The sequence below is a fragment of the Eschrichtius robustus genome, chromosome 3, assembly GCF_028021215.1.
Source record: "Eschrichtius robustus isolate mEscRob2 chromosome 3, mEscRob2.pri, whole genome shotgun sequence".
Classification (NCBI taxonomy): Eukaryota; Metazoa; Chordata; class Mammalia; order Artiodactyla; family Eschrichtiidae; genus Eschrichtius; species Eschrichtius robustus.
The window spans coordinates 184,237,843-184,257,070 of NC_090826.1; the positions used below are offsets into that span (position 1 = coordinate 184,237,843).

At 36.5% G+C, this 19,228-nt stretch overlaps 1 protein-coding gene across 5 annotated transcripts in view; it reads right to left on the reverse strand.

Moving 5' to 3' along the window:
* The window catches only part of CFHR5 (complement factor H related 5), a 43,523-nt gene extending 30,168 nt beyond the window's left edge, over positions 1-13,355 (reverse strand). For 3 of the 5 annotated variants that reach the window (XM_068541841.1, XM_068541839.1, XM_068541840.1), the window contains exons 1-5: positions 13,259-13,355; positions 9,738-9,932; positions 8,672-8,848; positions 3,740-3,922; positions 1,370-1,546 (exon numbers count right to left, since the gene is read on the reverse strand). In XM_068541841.1, the coding sequence (XP_068397942.1) occupies positions 1,370-1,546; positions 3,740-3,922; positions 8,672-8,848; positions 9,738-9,932; positions 13,259-13,313 (787 nt within the window). In that variant the 5' untranslated portion in view covers positions 13,314-13,355. The remainder of the gene's footprint in view (positions 1-1,369; positions 1,547-3,739; positions 3,923-8,671; positions 8,849-9,737; positions 9,933-13,258) is intronic. The other 2 variants (XM_068541843.1, XM_068541842.1) reach the window with 1 other exon arrangement.
* Positions 13,356-19,228: the final 5,873 nt, after the last annotated feature.

The following is a 19,228-nucleotide window of genomic DNA, read 5'->3' on the forward strand; positions in this document are numbered from 1 at the left end:
GCTTGTTTATTCACATAAAGTTATTATATGATGCTGTAGACGGAATAATGGCCCCCAAAGATGTCCATATCCTAGTCTCTGAAACTTGCAAATGTGTTACCTTACATGGAAAACAAACTTTGCAGATGTAATTAAGGTGAAGACCTTGAGAAAGAGAGATTATTCTGAATTACCTGTGCAGTGGTGGGTCCAACGTAATCACAAGGGTCTTTATAAGAGAGAGGAGGGTCAGAAACAAAGTAGAAAATGTGACAACAGAACCAGAGGTTGAAGTGATTTGAGGAAGCGGCCATGAGCCAAAAAATGCAAATAGATTAGAGAAGTGGTAAAAGGCAAGGAGACAGATTCTTTCTAGAAGGAACCTTGATCTGACACATTTTACGTAAATGCATACACTTTACCAGAGCAAGCATTCTTTTTTTTTTTTTTAACTTTTTATTTTATATTGAAGTATAGTTGATTAACAATGTTGGCTAGTTTCAGGTGTACAGCAAAGTGATTCAGTTCTACATATACATGTATCTATTCTTTTTCAAATTCTTTTCCCAATTAGGTTGTTACAGAATATTAAGCAGAGTTCCCTGTGCTCTACAGTAGGTCCTTGTTGGTTATCCATTTTAAATATAGCAGTGTGTACATGTCAATCCCAAACTCCCTAACTATCCCTTCCCCCCACCCTTCCCCGCTGGTAACCATAAGTTCGTTCTCTAAGTCTGCGAGTCTGTTTCTGAGTTTCCTTAAGAAACTAAAACTAGAGCTACCATATGATTCTGTAATCCCACTCCTGGGCATATATCTGGAGAAAAGCATGGTCCGAAAGGATACACGCACCCCAATGTTCATTGCAGCGCTGTTTACAATACCCAAGACAAGGAAGCAACCTAAATGTCCATCAACAGAAGAATGGATAAAGAATATGTGGTACATACGTACAATGGAATACTACTCAGCCATTAAGAAGAATGAAATAATGCCATTTGTAGCAACGTGGATGGACCTAGAGATTGTCATACTGAGTGAAGTAAGTCAGACAGAGAAAGAGAAATATCGTGTGATATCGCTTATATGTGGAATCTAAAAAAAAAAGATACAAATGAACTTATTTACATGACACCTTGATTTCAGGACACGGACCTCCAAAACTCTAAGATAATCCGTTTGTGTATGGCATGCAAGCAACTTTATTCTGAGCGGGCTAAGTGCTTTGCAAAGATCTGTTATTATATCGTATTTTACTTTGGCTTCTTAAAGCTATGTGGACATACCTTGAATTTTGACGATTGCTACTTAGGAAACATCTTTCTAGAAAGCCTACCAAAAAGAAACCCATCAAGAATTGTTTTTATTTTCTAGATAAACAAGTACTTACCATGGCATGTGGGCAAATGGGACCAGCCGTCTTCACCACACACTGCGGAGCCTGTGGTGCGTCCATCCCGGTTCTCATAGCCATCGTGGCATTCGTAGTCCAGCCTGTCGTTGAGCTTAAACCACGTGTCCTTACCTTTGCTTCTGGCATTCACGAATACCGGCCTATCACAGGACTCTGAGGCAAATAAAAAATCAGAATTTTATTTCTACTGTTAACCCCAAGCACACAACCAGCCAACAATAACATTTAACCATCATTATGTCTTAATAAATAAATGACCTTATAGAAAACATCATTACTAATAATTTAGTAAAAATTAATTTTAGTTACATTTTCCTTATCTATCCATTCTTGGATAAAATACACCAAGTCTTTGGTAAAAAATACATATATATATGTAGTTCTATCTATCTATCTATAGTATATATTCTAACAGTAATGCACTAAATAGCAGGCAGCGTATATACGTACCTACACACACACACACACACACACACACACACACACACACACACACATATCGTGACAGGAAACATTAGTTCTCTGGATAAGATACTATGTAGTTTACTGCCTACCGACAGCCATAGTGCAAGTTCTCAGAGCCCGTGTCCCTAATCCATCAGGCCCCGATGAACCAGATGCAAAGGCAGCCTGATGTTATCCTGCCCATGCAATGGCTTTGCACCATAGGAAAGGAACCTCAACATTATTAGACTTGAGCTCTTATAGGGTAGCTGGCACATTGATCTATTCTCCTCTCAGTAGAGAAAGGGAAAGAGAACTCTCCTCTGGAAGTTATGAACATCTCCTAAAACAGACACCTGTGGCCTTAAAAGACGCCAGGCTGCTACAGCCCCACAAACTCTCTGTCCCGAGCCGCCCCGCTGTGCTGGGAGTACCCCTCAGATGTGTGTGAATCTTCCTTTCTGAGTCCCCTCTGCCCCAGGAGCTCCCTTGTTTTCTTTCCCCTCTGGGTGCAGCCACACACTGCTGTCTCTGGAAAGTTCTCCTGCTCTGAGGGACTTTCCTGGCATCCCCCTATCCCCATGGCACCCAAATAAAGCTCACGGTGTGCAACTGCCACCCCGAGGTCATGTCTTTGTCCTCAATGAGCCTCAGAATCATCTAACTCCTCACAATGACATAAATAGCATTTTTGGACTGTGCTATTTTCACTTTGAAGCCCGTCTATAGATGGGGGAAGCAACAGAAAAAAATTTTTTTCCAGACTCCGGAATAACAGTTCCTGTGTTTATGTGTTCAGATAGATTTTCAGTTACAGTTAAACAATAATACAGTAAGTATCTGAAAGAGTTGTATTCAGATACATAAGTACATATACTAATAGAAAGAATTTTCTCTTCTGTAGTAGTGTAGTTTGTGATAGATTATTCTTCCTAATTTTAGTAAAAGTAAAGAATACACACTTGGCTTTTAGAACTCCATAAACTGAGGATATTATAAGAAAAGATTTTATACCTCTTCTTTACTAAGAATCTATGAAAAGAACAGAAATTAAAAGAAAGGATAAGAAGTAGAAGAAGATATAGTAGAAGTTGACGTTTCTGAAAATATGACTGAGTAAAACTTAGATAATAACACACTTACGACATCAATTTTAGGAAGTCTGCGTTAAGAAAGAGAATAAAATATCCCTGTATAACTTCAAGTCCTACCAAATTTAAGATTTTTTCCATGCCTCTTAACTTGATTAAAGAGTACAGATTTAGCACTTTTTTTTTCGCCTAAGAAAAACTATAAAAATCAGAAATCCATTGGGTGTAAGTTTCCCAGAAACAAGAGCCTGCCACCCACCCATACGTCTCAAATATTCACAAATTATAAGAATTTCTAGACCTGTTCCTTCTCTGCAGCATCAGATTATGGATTGAAAAGAGCTTAGTATTTGTGTCCTTTGAACGCTGCACCGCGGATGCAGCTTATTCCCTAGACTCACAACTTGTATTAAAAGGAACAAGAAATCAACTACAGGAGACTGAGAATTTGAAAATGGTGAAGATACGTGCATAAAGATCTTAGTCTCAAGTAAATTAAGCTGTGCCTGAAGCTCTGTAAACCTAATTAGTTTTCTTTCCATTTTTAAAATAATGGCATTTCTTCTAGGAAAAAAAAAAACAACTCAAGAGAAGGAGTATCTCCTTTGAAGAGATGGAAAAACATAACCAAGGAAGTTAAATCAATCTGGCATAGGAGTATAATGTACTTTATTAATACATTTTTTAAAAAAGGGTTTGACATCATTTTATATGGTGTCACCTAATCCCTGAAGAAGGAAAAAAAATAGCTGAAGTAAACTTTCATGTTGCAGGTTCAGAAAAATGCATAGGAAAATATAAAATTACTTACTAATACAAATTGGTTGAATTGACCATCCACCTTGCAAACACTGAACTGTCCCTGACGTTTTTCCATCTGCTGTTGCATATCCTGGTTTACATTTATATTGTGTTTCTCTATTTATGGGATAAGCATATTCTGATTCAGACAAAAACCCATTGCCAACTACAATATCAGTTTTTAAACATTTTTCTGAAAAAAAACCATGGAAAATATAAGTATTTGTTAAAATTTTTCATGATAAATCAATGAATACGACTATAAAAAGAAAAAAGTAAGCCGCATGCCAGGAAAACTACAGCTTAGAATTATCCTTGCAGTCCACATTTTTAGTCTGTTAAAAAGTAACTAGCTATAAAGTCTCAAAGAAAATATTCTAGGAAACTATATAAAATATTTTACATAGAATAAGGCAAATCATAAATAACTGTGTTGTTCTTGAAAAAGCAAGCAAAGAACTCTTGCCAGTACAGTTTTGGTTTGCAAAAGAGAAACTTGATTCAGTAATTTAATAATTCCCTATAAAGAATTATGGGTGATTTGCAATAAACTGGACCCCTTGCTTAAGTTTTTACACTGGTTTGGACTTCTTAGTCGTCAGAATTCACCTAACTCGAGTCTCAGACCAGGTCCTGTATCAGATCAGAAGTGGCACTGAATTCGTAACTGGGGGACCAAATACTACATAATAAATAGTAAAGCAGTTGTCTCTTGAAGTTTGGGACATGTTGAGACAGGACAATGAGAACAGGGAAAATGAGGCTGTGGATAGCTCCTCTGAGGCCAGGTTTTTACTCAGGTAGACTTTCCATTCCTTTAGTTGTTAAGGAGTAGGATTCTGTGATTTCATATGCTCATTGTTTTTATTGTAAATGACTGTGGTAGGCTGAACAGTGGCCCCCAAAGATGTCCACATTCTAATCCCCAGAACCCGTGAACGTTACAAATGGCAAAAGAATTTTGCAGCTGTGATCCAGTTGAGGATCTGGAGATGGGGCAGTTTTCCTGGGTTATCCAGGTGGGCCTGATGTAATCACAATGGTCCTCGTAAGAGGGATGCAGGAGGGGTCAAAGTCATACAGAAGATGATGTGATGGTGGAGAGAGAGGGACAGGGAGAAAAATATTTGAAGATGTTAAACTACTGGCTTTGAAGATGGAGGAAGGGGCCGTTAACCAAGGAAAGCAGGTGACCTCTGTCGGGTGGAAAAAGTATGGAAACAGAGTCTTCCCCAGAGGTATCAGGAGAAGCCAGCCCTGCTTACACCTTGACTTTAGCCCAGAGAAACTGGTTTTGGATTTCTGGGCTCCAGAACTGTAAGAAAATAGATCTGTGTTGTTTTAAGTCACCAAGTTTGTGGCAATCTGTTACAGCAGCCATAGGAAACCAATACAATGACAAACAAATTGTGAAGCACCATTGTTTAGAGTTTTACAATTAGATAAATTCGTTTTAAAGTTTGCCTTTAAATACTCTACCCATTTAATTATAGCCTATAAAGATAGCATCACACATGATCACAAATGACCTCTGACCTTTTCAGCAAGAATATGGGAGCTATACTGAAAATCATTTTGATCCCTGAAGCCCATATGACTTTCACTAAAATAGCAGAAACTTCAGAATCTTAGACTTTGTTCATTTTTGAAAATTTTTTCAGAAACGTATTCTTAAGTTACATACAATTGTGTATCAATAAATAAAGAAGAGGTAAATTAGCAGGTAGAGCAGATACAGTGGTCTCCTAATTTTAAATAATTGGGAACAGATAGAACACTTTAGAGATGTCTATGAACATTTAATAACTCAACAAATGGCCAAAATAATACTGTTCAAACGTAGTATTGTGATCTGATGATAAAAATAAGCATCAAGTTGTTTTTATCAAATAATATAAAAAGTTATAGTAAAAAGAGGATGCGACAGAGTATAGAAAATGTCAAATGTAGTCCTTAAGATGAATTTGTGAGTTGGTAACATTGATACATACAGTAGAAACAATTCATAAAATAGTTTTTGTTTGTCTGAACCTATGAAAATTACCATAAGAGAGAAATCACTATATCTACATATATATGTAGATATGGGTATATATATATATGTATATGTATAAATGGTCAGATAGATAGATGTAATAGACTGATTACTGTACCAGGGCTGCAATGGGTTTTGCACATATTTTGTTTTATATAACTTCAGGGGCTGTCTTTTACATAACTTGAGTAACTGAATGCAGGTACCTGTTTTGGAAGGTAAGCTAATATTGCTTCATGTTGACTGCCTGCACTGGTAGTGACCTTACTATGCTAAGAAAATAAAACCAAAGATAATTTGTTACTGCAAGAAAATCAGTGGTATTTGAAAAGAGTTTGATATGATGAAAGGACTTCCTTGAAAATTTATTTGCTATATTTAAGAAAGTGTTAGTGTGAGACATGGTTTTCTTCACTTTTGCAGGTTCTAATAAAGGCATGAAGCTGCTTAAATACAGATGATATGATTTTCAAAAATGTGCTTTCTTTCTAAGACAATGGCATTAAGAGAAAACCCAAAACATGTGATTTACAATGTTGTTATTATTGCCACAAAAATTAAATGCATGTATCATGATTAATTTAATGAAAGGATTAATGATTTTGTCAGCATTTCCACAGCCTATTTTGGGGAACAAAAGGTGTGCGAACTTCAAGAAAAGTTTAGAACCCTTGTTCTAGATATTTATTTCTTTTTCTCTGTTCTTTCCTCATAGTCCTCTTAACTGGTTTTTCATCTCCTGTATCTCTCTCCACTATTTCATTATCCAGTCTTTTTTATTTCCTCCATTGCCACTTGAATCCTCCTTTTTAAAAAAGCCATTTCTCACTAAATATTTGTCAATAAATCTAACACAGTTGGTATAAAATATGAGCTTCCACCACAGGTGGGAAAAGCTTAGAGATTTAAATAAAGAAAAATCTTTCAGGTTTTAGTCATTGTTAATGAGAGAGCAGTGGCAGGGACCTATTGGTTTAACATTCTCATTTTACAGATGAGCAACCTTAGCTCAAATAGGTGGTCATTTACTCATGGACACAAAGGTAACGTTTCTCAGAACCGGTGCTGGAGTCCAGTTGCCCTGGAACATCATTGACCCTCCACGGTGTTCTGAATCCACCACCCGACCTTGGATCCACAGTGTTCTGCTGGGTACCTCCACTTGGGACACCCTTGACTTCCTGCTTCTACTCTGCTAAACTCAGAATGTCCTCTTGTATTCGTGGAATATTTAGCAACAGGCAGAAAGAGAAGGCGCCAATTTTCAGATGAGAGATTGAAAGATAAGTTGCTATGCTTCTTGTCTGAATGCAAAATACACTAAATTTTGAAGCAGGCTAATTTTGGCTACTTAGTTTCTAAGTACTATTACCCATTAAAAGGAACTAGGACTCATTGGAGATGTGGCTGATCCCAGTTCTGGGTCAGGGTGAGTATGAATTAAACCTGGGATGCTTTTTGTGCCACAAAACAACAGAATTGTTCAAAGGCAAATGGAGTCTTACAAAATGTACTCAGGACCCAGCTTGGGTGGGTTACCACTGCTCAGATGGAGTTGTCAGGCTTCTGAAATTCAATTGCTGGGCTGGCAGTTGCCATCACCCCACAAAAAGAAGAGAGCTTGTTCTAGAGATGGAGAAGACAATAAAATATTTGTACCGTAACTGAAGCCTATACATCATGAACCCTGTTCAACCACTGGACATTTCAGATATGATGTCAATAAATTCATTCTTTTACTTTTTTTGGCAAATACTGGTCATGTTTAAGCCCTTTGTAATTGAAAGAAACCATGGCGTCACTGGTAACTGAGAGACTGTTGTCATTCAAGCTGCTTTAATAAGACTCTGTTTTCTAAAGGTTTAAATATTGAAGATGTGGAATAATTTTGATAACATAATTGTTTTTTTTAAAAAGCATACCAGAAGACTCCACTTCCTGGCACGATGGAGTAGCTGGTATCAGCATTCCCTCCCACTGGTTAAAAAGTTAGAAAACTGTAAAAAATATATTTCCGGAAAACTGGAAACTAGGCAGTGCAGGCCCGTGATGGCCAAGAAAAGTCGGGTAAACAAAATCCAAACCCCAAAGCATATCTGTGAGTGTCCCAGCTCCCAGGGAGGGAGAAGCCAGGCAGGGTCCTGTGGTCTTTCTGAGAAGAGCAAGATAAGAGTTTTGGAGGCCATGGTGGCTAGAATTCACGGGGCAGAGTAACAAAGAATGGGTGTTATGATGAGAAACAGCTAGAGACGTTTTTATGTCTCCTCGAATCTCTGGTTGAATACTAAACTGTGCAGGCATAGAGTTAAGAATGATTACAGGAAGCTAGAAAGATAATTATAAGAGTTCACACAGGTCTGGGAGATGCCATCATATTATAAAGTTTCCAAAGGAATTGTTTTCCAGATTTTAAGCCACTGACAAATAGAAATAAATCTCACAAGTGCAAAATTTTTAAAGCATAGAAATTGATTGCTTATTGAATCAAGCATGTGAATTTAATATTAACACAAAAGGTTAATTATTAAAAACTGTCTTAGCTTTAAGACATTTTAACTGGTATTGGATTTTTTCCCTTTAATATTCTACTTTTGTAGTTGTTTACTTTCAACTAACGTGACCATTTTAATGTACTGTAAACAATAAATGGGTGTTACTTTAACATAAAGTACTATCTTCAAGTGTTTGCATTCTTGTCTAATATTTCTTTTTATTACATACATTTGATTTGTGTAGGCAGGCAAGTTGTTATTTGTACAATCATTCAGAGACAATTGGAACTAAAACACAAATGCGTAATGATAAAAGCAAGTGGGGAAATCTATATTTAACACCTGACAATAGATTTATTTCTTTTTAAAAAATCACGACATATTCCAGGATCTAAGAAGTCAGCATTTTACTTACTGGTGGATATGCATTCAGGAGGGGAGGACCAGCCACCTTCTGCACATGCAATGATGCTCTGATTATTTGGGAGGCTGTAGCCTTTATCACAGGCAATTTGAACAGTGTCGCCTTCCAGGTGTGTTTGTCCTGAAGATGTAGAACGACCGTTTTCCACGAAAGGAAAGAAACACAGTCCTAGGGACCAAAAGTTGTTCAATGTACCAGATGGAAGTGGTAAAACAATAGTAAAATACATTTGCATTTTATAATCTTTTTTTTTAATGGAAAAATTTCAAAGCTAAAATTAAAATATGAAAATAAAATTTTAAAAGAATTTAGATTATACTACTATATTGATGAAATATATACTTTTCATATATATTTCATATACAAAAGGAAATGAACATTTCATTCTGTTTTTCTATGGTTTTTATAATAAAATATTTTATTTTTATAAATGTTTTTAGGTATAAACAATATCTTAATATATCTATTTTTCTCTTAATTCTCATAAATGTTTCTTACAGAAAAAACATTATTATCTCCTTTGTTGGCTCATTTATTCTGCTCCCCCATTGTTTTTCTCTTTTAATACACTTATTACCTCCGGAGTATGCTCTTCACATTTATTGAAGGGTTAATACAGACATAATTTTAAGGGCAAAAGAAGTGATTTATGGAAAATGTAAAAGCGTAGATACTAAAACTTATGTAATCCTTGCAATATTCAAGAGAATGGTCCATTTCAAAAGAGAATGTATATGCACAATGACTGTTTTTTAAAGAAAAAATATGACCAGGCTGATTCCAAATGAATATTAGGAAATAAATATTAGGAGTGAAATATATTAATCATCAGTTTTTAAAATTAAAATATGCAGCATACTTCTAGATAATACGAGAAAGTTCATATATTTATTCCTCATTTGGTTCTCATAAAAGACTTCTCAATAAGAGAAGGACTCATCTCTCATCTCTGCTGGCTCCTCTAGCCCTGATCCCTGTGACTGTCTGTCAAGACCTCGTGACCCCATCTGCCACATCCTCCTTCTGAATGATTCATCCACATCAAGCGTTTACTCACTGAGACACTTTGGTGTCGGTGACCATCCTCCCTCTGTGCATGTTATGCGAGTCCAAAAGGATTTTGAAGGAGACATAAAATTATATTCACAGGAATAATAGAAAAAATTCCCAATAGGAAGTGGGAAAAATGGCTTGTATTTCTTTTCTTCATATAAAATTCCATGGTTTATTTTTGGAAAATCACAATGTCTCACTGGGAAAAATAAAACAAAACTGAAGTATTAAATATGAATCTACATTTGTGAATCATCAAATCATGTTTTAGTCATCTTATGGATATTGTTTTCTTTCATCCAGCTTAAATTCCTTTAGCTTAATGCCTTCCATTGTACTAATTAGTTAAGAACAAAGAAAGATCTCTAATTATGAGTACAAGAGTATCTGAAGAGGCTGCTGTCAATGAATGTAAAATGTACATGTTGGAGTCATGTAAAATATAACCTGTTTTGTAGTATCTTCAAGAAGAAAATTTCACACAACGGGTTAAGAACCAAGCAGAGTAGGACAGTAGGAGACCTCACTGGTCTACATGGCATGCTGGCATCTCCATTCATGTCCTTTCTCTAGTCTGAATCATAGTCCTAGGTGTCTCCACCTGAAGTCTCTATCTTGTCTGTTTTTTCCTGGTGCAGTGAAGATGAAGTAGTTTTTTTTTTTTCTCCTTATTTGGAAAAAGAAAAAAAAAAAAAACACTTACAGAGACTCAGCTCACAAATTAGCTAACCAGGGAAATTCCCCCTTTCCACTTATCTGGAGGTAATTCTCAATGTTGCACAATATTTGAAACTAGTAATTCCAGAAGTATTTCACCTGTGAAACCTGACGCTGCTTATCTAAGTGTTTAAAAATGTTACATTAGATAGTTTTGAGAAAAGACCCTCCTCACACATTGAGAGTAGTACCTCCCATAATTCTTTTACAGATATTCTTTGTCTACCCCTCAAATTACGGTATTTGATTTCCATGCATTTCTATATAGCACCTACATATTCTTTGCTATCCATAATAACTTTGCTTCTATCCTCCAATTGTCCCTATTCTACCCATGCTTCAAAGCTCATTCTTCAACATTTAGCAAATAGGCATTGTGCATATCAACACTGGTGCTGGCTCTGAATGTTAACTTCCCTTCACGGTCTCCTTTACCCAATTACCCACTCCAAAAGTAGAAAATAATTTCTCAAGTCCCTACTTTCTGGTAAAACCTTGTGAGTATATTTCCTATGGGATGCGCATGGATACACACACACACACACACACACACACACACACACACAATCTTGCAATCTATTTGTTTACATGGTTTGCTTTCCTCATAGGACTCTGTAAGTTGTAAAGAGACATGGAGTTTTCATTCTTTTGAGCTTCTTGATGCAATGTGAAGTATATAGTGTTTGACAAATATTTTACTACTGAAAGCATGAAGAATTTTTGACTTATATAAAAATGTTACTTTAGAGTGTTGCTTTTGCTCTTTGGCCAGTCTCTCAAGGCATATAAACAGTAGTGCAACACAAACATACAAGTCATTTAACATCTACACACTTTCGGATAGAGCTTCACTAAAGGTTCTCCAGGAGACTAGATTGAAGCTTGAACATCTTTTTCTGGATTAGGGGTTGTCAAAATCATACATATGATTATATTTCACACTCATCTTCCTCTGCTTTTTTCCCCATTTAGAAATCCCCTCTTACTGTCCATTCTAAGTGGTGTTTAAAACAACATATACCAGACACACAGGTTAAAAAAAAATCAAATACACCCATACACACAGTTCTTCAGTGAGGATGTGGTGAAGATCTAGCCCTTACTGTAGGCTAACCAGAGAAGTCGGTATTTTTAATTGGCAAAGCAATGTCTGTTATTGGAGAAAAATTCCTTTTTTTCCCATTAGTTAACTCTTGTCCTGTGATTATAACTCAATGATAAAAGTAGAAACAAACTAGAATGAGTTTCAAGTCTGTAGAGATAATGTTTTGCAACTTTTTAAGGGAAGAATTTTATAGTTCCTATTTTTTATTATGTTAGGACTGAAGAGACACTGCCCAAAGAAAACTTCAACTACGTGCAAAAATTAGCAAGCAACAAAGCAGCAAAATAAATGCTTTCTGAAAATCAAACAGTAAAACACATGACTAAAATCCCATTTTAGTTTAATCAGTTAGCCTAGACCTTGTTAGAGATTTCATTTGCAATTATTTGGATATGATGGATTTTATTTCAACACGAAATAAAATGTGACAATTTTTTAAATATTGTGAGACATAGTGTTTGGTGTTAATGGGGAAGTGATGTACATTTTTTTTTTCATTTTCAACCTTGGTTGAAAAGCTCAGAAAAAGCAAATAATTTATTGATATTTCACTAGTTTTATTACATATAAAAATAAGGATATACTCTACTGTCTATTAAAAGAGATAAGACACTAATTCAAAAAGATACATGCACCCCAAAGTTCATAGCATCATTATTTACAATAGCCAGGATTTGGAAGCAACCTAAGTGTCCATAGATAGATGAATGGGCAAAGAAGATGTGGTATTTGTACATATCATGGCATATTACTCAGCCATAAAAAAAGATGAAAATCTTGCTATTTGTGACAACGTGGATGGATATGGAGGGTATTATGCTAAGTGAAATAAGTCAGACAGAGAAAGACAAAAACTGTATGACCTCACTTACATATAAAATCTAAAAAACAAGACAAACAAAGAAACAAACAAGACGAAACAAAAACAGACTCACAGATAGAACAAACAGGTGGTTTCCAGGGGGGAAGAACGTGGTGGAGGGGTTAAATAGGTGAAGAGGATTAGGAGGTACAAACTTCCTGTTATATAAATAAATAAGCCACAGGGATATAATGTACAGCATAAAGAATATAATCGATAGTTTTGTAATAACTTTGGGGACAGATGGTTACTAAGACTTATCATGGTGACCATTTCATAATGTAAGCAAATGTTAAATCACTATGTAGCACAACTGAAAGTGACATACTATTGTACATCAAACTATATTTTAATAAAAAATAATAAATAAATAAGAGATTTTTCTTTAGCAAGTGATAATTAGATTGAAATAGGAAATTCTTGGTTTTAATAATATTTAAATCTTAACTTCAAAAATGAAAATTCAAACACGTTGAAGGTGTCCAAATTTTCTTGGGATACTTTTCCTGGTCAGTGGCATTGCAGAATTTATGCAGAATTACACTGGTACTTCACTCTTTTGCCTTCATTATATGCAGATTTTTCAGCATTTAATTCCTCTCCAGATTTTGTATTTGGTGGCTATTTACACTTCATAACTTAAAGAACAGAGAACATTTATTTAATTCTATTTTCCTCTAATTGCATATTAGAAAATATTTCCATAAAAAGAAAAGTGATGATCCTTCCTTCACAATGTTCTCACCCATGTATTCATTTCAAAATATATGTACACACAACCAACACACGCATTTGAGAGAGGAAATACATATTCAGAGCTGTTTTCATGTTTTCAGCTTACCTTGTCCCCCCACAGTAGAAATCCATAAGATTAGAAGGACAGTTAAGACCCACATGCTAATTATCCCAGTGGCGTGTAATTGAAAATGGTCCACCAGTGATGGTGTTGGTCTGAAGGCTGCTTTCATTTACAGTTATGCGCATGACTGTGAATTCAGTGCACTACCAGGAAGCCAGTGTAATGAAATCCTCTTGGTAAACATCAAAGTTCACACAGGGTAGTGTGAACTAACTAAATAATGTCTGATCAATGTTTTCACATGAATGCTCTGAATTCATCACTTGATATTTGAGCACAATACTAGCTGTGCAACTTCTTTGTGGCTGCACTTACTCAGTTTCCGAGTTTGAAGCGTGCAGAAATGGACCACTGAGGGGGAGAGCTGAAGCCCCTTCTTGTCTACTTGCTGACCAGGAAGTCCGCTGTTTCAGGGACAGCCAGGTGTAGGTCATCAGACTTCATTTTAATACAGCATCAATCTTACAGTTATACACTCCTTTTAAAGTGGCATGAAGAATTAAGTTCCTTCTTAATAGTTTCGTATTTGTAAATATTTTGAAGATCTACTCAAGAATAATTTTGCCAAATAATGCTCCCTGAAATTTTTGAACAAATTATATTTCATAAATCTTTTTTTTTTAAATTTATTTTTATATTTATTTTTGGCTGTGTTGGGTCTTCGTTTCTGTGCGAGGGCTTTCTCCATCGCGGTGCGCGGGCCTCTCACTATCGCGGCCTCTCTTGTTGCGGAGCACAGGCTCCAGATGCGCAGGCTCAGTAATTGTGGCTCACGGGCCCAGCTGCTCCGCGGCACGTGGGATCTTCCCAGACCAGGGCTCGAACCCGTGTCCTCTGCATTCGCAGGCAGATTCTCAGCCACTGCGCCACCAGGGAAGCCCCATAAATCATTTTTTTTAAGAAGGACTTTCAGCATGTCTATGAGAGGAGCTTGATATATTCTCTCCCCCAAGGCAGAAATAAAATTGGGCAAAAAAAATCAGCATTTACAGTTTCTGGAAATTGGTCAAAGAGTATATTCTTGAGAAATGTTTATTCAGTAAAAAAGAGTGGCTGCTCCCTGGCTCCTCTCTCCCTCTGGCTCAGAAGTTTTACCCTGGGCGGGCGGGCAAGCCAAGTAGACTGAAAGCTCTACTCCCCTCCTGGAGGGAACCGACTTCATAGCAGAGCTTGGAAAAATCCACGCCCAATGACACCATTGAATACATCAGAGGTGATAGTGGGAAACAATCTGGAAAGGCCAACATCTCTAGATGATACTGTTTGGGGCAAGCAGGAAAACGGCAGCCCAGCCAGACATTTAACAGAGCAATTTGGAGAAAGGGACAGCCCCAAAGTGTCCCCCTAAGATGCCCCTTATTGCTAGTGGTCAGAAGTCAATGGATATGCACACGACTGCTCAATCAGGGAAACCAGAGAGACACTAGTCCTTGGCTAAGTATGGAGCAGACTTGTAAACTCCCTGAATTTTGTAAGCATTTTCCCAGACCCCACGCAGTTCCAGAGACAAAAGGTGGGATGCTTACTTGGTCAATATGTTTAAGCAAAACCTCTGACCAATTATTGGTTGACTACTGAGCTATGCTGACTCAGGAATGACTCCTAGGAAGTCAGACTGAAAAATAAAAAACTGAGCAATGCCATCAAAATCTATGCACTGTGGAAGAATCAAAATCCACAGAACTAGTCCAGGCTGGTCACGAAACAAAGAAACAAAAGTTAGCAATTGTAGCAAGCACTTGATTGGGGAGGATTCAGAATTCATATTTATTACCATATGTTATCTAAAATATCCATTTTTCAACAGCAACAAAAAATATGATGAATTTTCAAAGAATTTGAAAAGAATAGATACATGTATATGCATAACTGAATCACTTTGCTGTACACCTGAAACTAACACAACATTGTTAATCAACTATGCTCCAATACAAAATAAAAAGTTTAAAAAATGTGATGAGACATGGAAAGAAATAGGGAAGTGTACCCCATACACCGGGGTAAACACGCTTATTTTATTCACATCCTGGCTATTACAGTCTTTCTTCCTAGCATATTGCTAAGAATGATTGTCTTGATGTTTTTGTAGTATATCCTGGATTACATACAAGTTCAATAACAACTGCTTTGCACAAAGCTTTTTTCCCAAGTTTCCATTTTAATTGTATGTTGTTTTTGTTCATATTATCTTCAGATATTACATATGCATCTAAAAGAAGAATAAGCATAGAATCAATAAATTAATCATCTTCACATTTCCTTCCATAGACTAATAAAATTTCATCTAATGAAAATTTTAGGATTGAATAAAATAAATTATAGTAATATCCAACATTTAATTAGCAGTTCTAGGACTTGCCCTTACAATTTTTATCTCTTTTAAACCCCCAAACTCCTTCTTCAAAGTAGGCATAATTGTCTCATAGTTACCAATGAAGAAAGTGAGACAAAGAGAAATTAAGTGAAATTTCCCTAGGTGATTTTTATCAAGTGTAGGAGAAGATTATAGACCAGGCAGTCTTAATCCAGAGCTGTGCTAGTCCTATTTTCAGTTTCTGTATTACAGTCTACATATCAAGTAGGATTATGTTAAAACATATTTCAGGACTTCCCTTGTGGTACAGTGGTGAAGAATCCTCCTGCCAACGCAGGGGACAAGGGTTCGATCCCTGGTCTGGAAAGATCCCACATGCCGCAGAGCAACTGGGACCGTGAGCCACAACTACCGAGCCTGCGCGTCTGGAGCCTGTGCTCCGCAACAAGAGAGGCCGCGATAGTGAGAGGCCCGCGCGCACCGCGATGAAGAGTGGCCCCCGCTCGCCGCAACTAGAGAAAGCCCTCGCACAGAAACGAAGACCCAACACAGCCAAAAATAAATAAATAAATTTATTAAAAAAAAGAAAGTTCCTTCCTCTTCACGTTTTTGGAATACTTGTGGAAGGAAAGGCATAACTCTTTTTTAAGTGTTCAGTAGAATTCACCCTGATACTCAATTTAAAATTAAAATATTTAGATGAGTGGAGCTTTTCTATACATTCTGTAAAGAATGCTATTGTTATTTTTCATTTGATTTTCATAAAAGGCTACTCACCCGTATGTATTCTCTGCTTGTTCATCACGACCCACCTATGTAATTGCCTTTCTAGATTCTGTAAACTTTTCTAGTGCATCCCTTTCCTGCCCACTGAATAATTAACCAAGACATAATGATTAGAAAATATTAGTATGGGAAATATACTCCTTACAAACACTAAGCATATGATATGACTGAAAAGGGGTTAATATGCAACATATACAAACAGCTTATACAACTCAACATCAAAAAACAAAACAAACAAGAAAACAAACAAAAACCCAATTTAAAATGGACAAAAGCACTGAATGGAAATTTTTCCAAAGAGGAAATGCAGATGGTCAACAGGCAGAGTAACCTTCCTTGTTTCTGATTTCCCACTCCAACACTTCTACGGCCAAAATTCAATGAAAGCCAGCAAAAAAAGAAGAGCGTGAAATATAATTGTTTATAAGCTCTAACCCCTAAGAGTACCTAGTAGTGTGTAGAAGTTGGGTGTGGTGCTTGGTGACACCAATTAAATAATCAGTGTCGTTCACCATTGTCCACCACAATAACAATAATGATGTTTCCACAAAACAATATTAAATGTCATCTAAAATGATGATTCCTTTGTTCTCTTTCTATAAACGGAAGTCAAAACTTCCAAGAGTCATCCTATTTATGTTTGGTGACATTATTACCTTATTTAATTTAATCACAATCCCACAGAGTAAAATTAGAATAGAATAATTAAAAATAGTAATAAAATAATTAAAAATAATTAAATATAATTTCTTTTTAAAAAGCATAAGGGCAAAGAGGAGAAATGGTTAAAAATATACAACTATATTTATAAATATCACACTAGAAAGCACACTGCAGCAATTCTCACTTCAATAGTGATCACTAGAGTGTGTTGATATTATAAATTCTTTTTCCTATACCTCATTATATGTTTCCTTCTTCTTCAGCCAGCATCAAAACTAGTCCAGGTCCTTTACCTGACAGGGATAACTTAAACTTCATTTCCAAATGGTCAGAATCTACAGAGCTCTTACACTTAGTAGGTTCCTATTGTCTTCTATTAACCTTTATTTATACACAGAGAAGTACAAAGGAGAAGCCTCAGAGAATCTTCTGAATCCAAATATAATTTCCCTGTCCACATTATGTAGCAATAGACAATGACCCTTTGAAATTTGACTTCAATATCCCTAGCCTGTGTCCATAATCCACTTCTATGCCTGATAGTTCAATGACATGAGAGGCCCAAGATGACAGAGAGTTACTTTCAACTTCCAGTAAAGGGAAATATTGATTTCTCCCTTGGTGAAAGGATTGTATCTTATCATCTAAACCTTCTAAACTAGCAGAGTACAATGTTGTAATCCTGGAAAAAGAACATTATTCATGATTAAAAATCTTAACAGGTGCAGATAAAAAAATAATCCAACGCAATCCAACACTAATACTTGGTAAAAAAAAAAAAAAGAAAAAAGAAAAAAAAAAAAAGAAAATCCAGTATAAAAAATGAAGTTCTTGCAAAGAGAAATAGAAGAAAATTTCTTCAAGCAAACAAAAAATAGCAGTTGAGATAGTACTGCCAATATGCTACAATCCCAACTGCCTTACAGTAATGTTTGTATAGTTGTGATATTATGATTAATAGTAAGGAGTATATACAGGCAGACCTCGGAGATATTGTGTGTTGGTTGCAGACCACAGCAAAAAAGCAAATATCACAATAAGACGAGTTACGTGATTTTTGGCTTTCCCAGTGCATACAAAAGCTATGTTTACACTAGTCTGTAGTCTAGTAAGTTTGCGATAGCATGATGTCTAAAAAAACAATGTACATGCCTTAATTAAAAACACTTTACTGCAAAAAAAATGTTAACCTTCATCTGAACCTTTAGTGAGTCGTAATCTTTTTGGTGATGGAGAGTCTTGCCTTTATGTTGATGGCTGCAATCTGATCAGGCTGGTGGTTTTTGAAGGTCACGGTGTTCGTGGCAATTTCTTAAAATAAGTATAATGCTTCAACTTCAAGTCACCTGCTGTATTAACCTCTAACAAGAGAGTCAGTCTGCCCTTTGAAGCTTTGAAGCCAGGCATTGACTTCTCCTCTCCAGCTATGAAAGTCCTAGATGGCATCTTCTCCCAATAGAAGGCTGTTTCCTCTACACTGAAAATCTGTTGTTTAGTGCAGCCACCTTCATTAAATGTCTTAGCTAAATCTTCTGGATAACTTGCTGCAGCTTCTATATGAGCACTTACTACTTCACCTTGCTCTTTTGTGTTATGGAGATGGCTTCTTTCCTTAAACCTCATGAACCAACCTCTGCTAGCTTCACACTTTTCTTCTGCAGCTTCCTCATTTTGATAGAATTGAAGAGAGTTAGGGCCTTGCTCTGGATCGGGCTCTGGCTTAAGGGAACGTTTGATCTTCTATCCAGACCACTAAAAAGTCCCCCATATCAGCAATAAGGCTGTTTTGCTTTCTTATCATTCGTGTGTTCACTGAAGTAGCACTTTTAATTTCCTTCCAGAACTTTTCCTTTGCATTCACAACTTGGCTAGCTGTTTCACGCAAGAGGCCTAGCTTTCAGCCTGTCTCAGCTTTTGACATGCCTTCCTCACTAAGCTTAATTACTTCTAGCTTTTGACTTAAAGTGAGAAACTTGTGATTCTTCTTTTCACTTGCACATTCGAGGCCGTTGTAGGGTTACTGGCCTATTTTCAATATTGTTGTGTCTCAGGGAACAGGGAGACTGAAGGAGAGGAAGAGAGACAGGGGAGCAGCTGATCGGTGGAGCAGCCAAAACACACACATTCATTGATTAAGTTCTCTATCCTGTAGCATGTGGTTCACGGAGCCCCAAAACAATTACAATAGT